Genomic DNA, 6,737 nt, shown 5'->3' with positions numbered 1-6,737 from the left:
AAGAAACAGACACAAGCATGCATATAGGGGACCACATAATAAAGTATCAAACTTAGAGTCTCACCTCAATAAAATAAGCACAAAACATATCTGTAAGAGACCCACATGAGCATCATCTTCAAAGTAAATGCAGGTGAAACATGGGACTAAATAATAATAAGTCAGCTATTAAATATACTTCAAATCCTTTTTCAGTTAAAAAACCAACCATATGCGACCATTCTTTAAAAAACAAAAGGGACCACACATACTTGAAATCCTAAACAAGAGAAAGTTCTTCTAAAACAAAGTAATAATAAACCAAATATCACCAGTTCTACCAATATACCCTAACCGACCAACACAAACAGACTAATAATTAGGGTATAAAGTTGAAAGTCACATGCAAACACAAACAATGACAAAAACACAGGCAAAGTAAAACCCTAAACGGCAAATCACATATCTGAGCACAGAACAGTGAAATTCCTAAACCACGAAGCATAATCTAAAAACCCTAACTTTAACAGAAAAGAAATGCGAACCCTAAGACAAAAATGCTTCATTTATAAACAACAAACATATGAAACTAGCAGAAAAGTTCACATTTTGGGGGGAAATCTTACCTTGGACAACATTAAACATTGAAAATAGAGGATTTTCTTTTGAACCTTCCACACTCTTCTCTCCCGTTTCTATCGAATGTATGCAGACTAAATGACCCTCTCTGTCAATTTAGACGGGTCTAACATATTTATTTAGTGGGCAAATGGGTCACGGGTGGGAGACGGGAATGTAATGGGCCTGCGGGGTTTTAATTTGGTGGGGTCGATAACATGGCACCCGATATGGATAAAATTGATGGGGTCAGCTGCCACAGTATCAAAACGGTAGGGGTAGGGGTAATTTTTAAAACTTCATTGACGGTTGGGACGAGAATGGACGAAAAGTATAACAGGTGGCACAAATAAACAATAAACAATAGTAGAGGGACAATTTTGGACCTTTTCCCTTTTGAATGTTTTCTCTAAAAAAAATTATGCCCGCTCGTAGGGCCCGACCTGCTTTCCCTTTGGAAAAACCATTCATAAGCTAGCGGGACTAGTGGGGCCCTATCTTGAAACATACCGGAATGCGTGCCTTTCGAACCGAATGCAATGCTCGTCTTTCAAATAAAAAAAAGCCTTCTCACCTCGTACGAGTCATCTAGCGAAAAAGACTTTCCGAATGAGTACAATGTGGAGTGGTTTTTAAATATTGAACTTTTTTGATTTTACCTATTTAGTTACCGAAGTTGGCCAATTCGACCAAGTATAAGATCATCAAAGGTTATGCTTGAATGGATAAGATATGTCTATTCTTAATTAGACGTTTTAAATTCGAATAGTGAAAGTGAATTTTTTTGGTAGAAAGCGTTTTTCCCGTAGTGAATATCACGTGGTGTGACGACTTAGCCACAGCCTTAGTGCTGGTATGAACACCAAGTTTCAAAATAAAATAATAACCTAATTACAGGAAATTTCGGTTGCTGTTACATCATTTATCAAAGTTTGGGGGTCAAATTTCATATTTATCTACTTAACATTTCCACTTGCAGCACGTGCAAAAATCTCTGATAGAACCTCGAACTTCCCTTTCATAGAATCACTGAGAAGTTCCCGTTCTCCGGTTGCCGCCTCTCCGACATCCACCGCCGGCGGCAAGTTTTCCGGTTCGCCACCTTCGTCATCACCTAGGTATTCACCTTCATGCTCTCAAATATCTAGCTGAAATGACGTAAATATCCTTCTTTATCGACCATCCTTACCAAGCATATAATATATTAATATATAGTTTATAAAATTATGATTAGGAAGCAATCATCAAACTTCTGTGTTTATTTTCAAGCATCCTTTAACCCCCAGAAAGCAATTTTTTGGGAACATTTGTGTACAACAATACAAGCTAGAGGTACAACTACTAGTACCGGTTGTTCAAAAAATGTTCAAGAGTTGGATGAGAAGTGTTGGCTATATAACAATGTTAACTTTCATTGTTTTGGAATAACATTTAACCCCCAGAAAGCAATATTTGTGAAAAACTTGTATACAACAGTACCAGCTAGAGGTACAGCTGCTACTGCAGGTTGTTCACATGTTCAAGAATTGGATGAAAAGTTAAAGTGGCTTTGCAAAAAGCGTAATTCACATTGTTTCCGAGTAGCTCTTAACCCCCCAAAAGCGAGTTTTGTGAAATATTATTGTGCAAAAGCAGTTACAGAACATGCTACAATGGATGTACAAGCATTGGATGCAGAGTTGAAGGGTCTTTGTGAAAAGCCAAATCCTCAGTATGTTAATGCTTTTGAACTTTTTAACGACGCGGTTAATTCGGGTCGAATACCTTCCGAGTTTATTTGCAATTTTCTTGTTGCAACAATGGCAAAGAATAAGGAGTACAGCTTGGCTTTTAAGGTGTATGGTAGGATGAGAGAGGTGGGGATATCCCCGTGGTTTTTGTCGTTGGCTGCTTTGACTGAATGTTTAGTGCATGTTCAAAGGCCAAAATTGGCGATTTCTGTTTTGGGGTTGATTTTGAAGTATGGTTTCAGGGTTAATGATTACCTTGTTAATATTGTATTGAAAGGGTTGTGTGAAAATGGTATGGCTATTAAGGCTGTAGAAGTTTTTCAGTGTTTATATATGAAAGAAGTGACTCCTAATGTCGTTAGCTTAAACACCCTTATGAAAGGACTTTGCAGAGAGAGGAAATTGGAGGCGGCTTTAGATTTGAGGAGTAGAATGGAAAAGGTGAATGTAGCTCCCAATATGATTACTTATTCCATTTTGATAGATGGTCTTTGTTCAGAGAGAAGGTTGGATGAAGCTATGGGATTGCTGGAGGAGATGACAACTAAGGGTTTGAAAGCTGATGTTGTAGTGTATAGTTCACTCATAAATGGACTTTGCAACAAAGGATGTGTTGATAGAGGGAAAGATCTCTTGAATGAGATGTTGAAGGAAGGAATTTCCCCAAATGTGGTTACTTATTCTTGTTTATTACATGGCTATTGTAAGCAGGGCCAACTAAAAGAAGCAACTATGTTATATGATGATATGCTGAAGCGCAAAATCCAGCCGGACGTCATTACATTTATCAGTATGATTAGTGGGCTTTGCAAAGGTGGTAGGGCCGTGAAAGCAGTGGAATTGTTTAAATTGACGGTGGAAAAGGGTGAAGAGCCTGGAAACATACCTTACAATATTCTTCTGCGTGGACTTTGCAAGGAAGGGTTACTTTCTGATGCCTTTAACATTCTGCAGCAGATGATAGAAAAGGGCAAGAAGCCTGACTTAATTACGTACAATACACTGGTGAGAGGACTTTGTGAAAATGGGAAGGTGGACGATGCCTTGACACTTTTTAATTCAATGTTAGCTGATGAGACATATGTTCAGCCAGACATTACGACAATGAATGTACTGATTCAAGCGCTTTGTGAAGAAGGACATCTAAGTAATGCTGCCAAAATTCATGAGAAGATGGTTGCTAACAAGACACTGGTTGACATGAGAACTTTTACTGCGCTTATTGGAGCTTACATAAAAGCAGACAATGTTGTTAAAGCTATGGAACTCTTGAAGCAGGCAAATGAATTGGGTTTTAATCCAGACTCATTGACCTATGGCACTATGGTTGATGGTTTTTGTGAGTTGAATGTACTAAATATCGCGAAAGGTTTGTTTCTTCGGATGAGAAACAAGGGATATTGCCCAACCGTGATTGATTACAACATCTTGATGGAAAGCTTATGCAATGAGGGTAGCTTGGAACAAGCTAGGAGTTTGTTTCAAGAGATGTTAGATGGCACTTGTGAGCCAGATCTTGCGTCATACAATATTATCATTGATGGAACGCTCAAAGCAAAAAACTTAAAATCTGCTAAAGAGTTACTTGTTCATATGCTTGATAGGGGTTTGAATCCAAATGCTTTCACATATTCCATATTAATAAATAGGTTATCAAAACTAGGGCTGTTGGATGAGGCAAAGAATTTATATGAGAGGATGAATGCATCTGGCCTGACACCGGATAACTCTGTGTATAATTGTTTACTGAAAGGCTTTAGCTTGAATGGTCAAACTAGAGAAATTATTGATTTGCTTAACCAAATGGCTGCTATGGGCATTGATCTGGACTCAAAACTCACTTCAACAATCTTGACGTGTCTTTGCAATATATCTGAAGATGTCAATGTGGCAGAGCTGTTGCCAAATTTCTCCGCAGAAAAATCAGAAGTATTTAGCATTCCATGCAGTGAATTGTTGAACAAGCTTCACAATAGTTTATCCAAGCTTCAGTTGGATTCTGCTCAGCAGGTACTATCTCAGAAAGTTTCTAGTGCTGTAGACGTAGCTATTCTCTTCACATTTTATAGTAATTAATTCTTATTTAAAGTTTTTAGAGGACATCAGTATGTGTTGTTATTCCATGGATAGCCTCATGTTTCCCCTTAATATTTTTTCATTCTTGAAACAGTAGAAAGTTATCCTTGGTTATGCGGTTCATGTGATCATGGGAATAGGCTATTCTTTTGTAAGTCCTTTCTGTTTTTTGGGTGATGTAACTCTATTGTTTCTAAGTTCGAAACTTGGTGGATAATGGGTGCACACATCTACCTTTCGCCACTTAAATACCAAACTTTGTGCACCCGTCAGGATCAAACTCGTAATGTACGCCTATCAGACATCCCACATTGTACTACCTTCTTGTTGAACCAATGCTTTAGGGGAAATAAATAGATCAAGTGATATATCATCTTCAGGCATTTGTCCCTCATGAGATGAACAGAAAATAACATTTCCCTTTTTTCTTGCTTTTTCACGAACCTAATAATCAACTACCTGCTGAATCTCACTAGTCACTAAACCCTTTTATGCCTTGTCAAGTACTCCTTTTAGTCACGGAAAGAAGCAATCTTTGAACCTAGTATATTGTTTCCCATCTAATGATTCTTCTTTTATTGAACTTCTCAGTGCCAATGATAAGCTTCAGGGATTGGGTTCCTCCACAGGCAAAATTTGTTATGCCTGCAAAGGTGTGTGAGCGAGAGGCTTCATGATAACATCTTACATACGATATTTGACATATTCAAAGGTATTTATCCCTGGTTTTTCTTTCCGCAAGTTTAGATTTTTATAGGTTTTTGTTTGTAGCTTAGTGTAATGTTTTACTAAGTTATTTTTTTTTTGATTTGCTAATGTTTTACTAAGTTATTGTGGCTCGCGAGTTGCTTCTAGCTGAATTTGCATGTTGTCTTTGGATCAATCCTAGCTAAAAGTCAATATAATCAAAGCATTGAAGTAATGGATTGATGTGATTGAGGAGTTAATTGATGCAGCTATGTGGCCTTGAAGAAGGGCACAACTTTTTTATATGTAGCAGCTATGTAGCTACTGTTTATCTCTGTTTTATGTTTTATATGTGCCATAATAGCAACTTTTGTCTTGCTGAAGCAAGTAAATTCAGTAATATTAGCTTCTTATGCAGTTCTGGATGTGAATCACATCTGCAATCAGCAGCAACAAGAATGATGGTTCCCGGCTTTCTCACACTTGATTTGCATTCATACCTCAGCTTAACTTGCTTCGGTTGATAAATCTATGAAGGAGAATAGCTGCTTATTTAGAAAAAAGTAGGTCAATCAAAAGTGTTGCGTAAAGTTTGCATTCTCTTATCTGCTGCCGGCCCTAGCCATTGTTTTATAGGTGAGGTCATATTATGCCAGTCAAGAAGCTGCTAATGAGTTATCAGTTGATAATTGAAGTCCATCAGATCAACTTCAAGTGATGAATTTGGCAGTGTCCAATATTGACAGCTAACTTTGTACTAGTCAACTAAGAAATTGTATTGAAAGACAATGTCAAGGAACTGCGTTATAAGTAAGAATGTTAAGCTTATTGACTCAACTTGAAGTTATCAACTTCCCTGAATAATGTTTCTGCATTGTGTTGAGTTGTCCCACATCGGTGGGAGTTGAGGTCCTTGGTCTCCTTATATGGCTTGGGCAATCCTCACCTCACAAGCTAGCTTTTGGGGTTGAGTTAGGCCCAATGTCCATTCTTATCATGGTATCAGAGCCAGACCCATCCCAATTATTGTTACCGATGTTGGACCCCCATTTATGTTGTCCACGCTCCAAAGGCCTGGGCGTGAGGGGGGGTGTTGAGTTGTCCCACATCGGTGGGAGTTGAGGTCCTTGGTCTCCTTATATGGTTTGGGCAATCCTCACCTCACAAGCTAGCTTTTGGGGTTGAGTTAGGCCCAATGTCCATTCTTATCAGAGTGAATTTTGGGTGTATCAGAAAAAGCTCACACTGTTCATCACCTTCCTAGAGTTTTGCATCTGCTATGAGGACACAGTGCTTTACGTTTTTGAAAATGGTAACAGAATGCAGTGCTTTACTTTTGAGTGTTCGTCTGGTTGCTGTGGACATCTCTGACAAGAAGGAAGCTACTTGTAGCTGGAAATCAGGACTTCGATGGAATGATATCCACGAGTGCCCCGAACCAATAATTGAATGTGTAATGCTTCATGTCAGTGTTCAGCTTAGTTCTTGGTACTTGGTGTTTGGTGATAAGAAGAGAAGAAAAATTGTGTCATGAGTGAGGAACCAGTCTTAAGGGACAGAGAGCCACTTTAGATGTCGGAAAATTCTTGGCGGCTGAATGCTGCAAATCAAATGGCTGATGTCGGAGACGAATCCAGGATTTAGCAT

The 6,737-nt window shown here is 38.5% G+C and overlaps 1 protein-coding gene across 2 annotated transcripts; it reads left to right on the top strand.

Annotated features, from left to right (window-relative positions):
* Positions 1 to 1,577: 1,577 nt before the first annotated feature.
* Positions 1,578 to 5,926, top strand: LOC109212852 (pentatricopeptide repeat-containing protein At4g28010-like). 2 transcript variants are annotated; one of them, XM_019376548.1, is made up of 3 exons: positions 1,578 to 4,337; positions 4,995 to 5,115; positions 5,509 to 5,926. In XM_019376548.1, exons 1-2 carry the CDS (start codon positions 1,824 to 1,826, stop codon positions 5,001 to 5,003), a joined length of 2,523 nt encoding a protein of 840 aa, XP_019232093.1. In that variant the 5' UTR covers positions 1,578 to 1,823; the 3' UTR covers positions 5,004 to 5,115; positions 5,509 to 5,926. The 2 variants fall into 2 exon arrangements, with proteins under 2 accessions (XP_019232093.1, XP_019232094.1); XM_019376549.1 differs by having other exon boundaries at positions 5,497 to 5,926.
* Positions 5,927 to 6,737: the final 811 nt, after the last annotated feature.

This window comes from Nicotiana attenuata, unplaced genomic scaffold, assembly GCF_001879085.1.
Source record: "Nicotiana attenuata strain UT unplaced genomic scaffold, NIATTr2, whole genome shotgun sequence".
NCBI classification, from domain to species: Eukaryota; Viridiplantae; Streptophyta; class Magnoliopsida; order Solanales; family Solanaceae; genus Nicotiana; species Nicotiana attenuata.
Note: the sequence above shows the minus strand (reverse complement) of the source record. Positions and strands in the feature narration are given on the sequence as shown.

Excerpts from the sequence above, each read along its gene's own strand:
- LOC109212852 (XM_019376548.1), top strand. The coding sequence starts at position 1,824 with ATGATTAGGAAGCAATCATCAAACTTCTGTGTTTATTTTCAAGCATCC.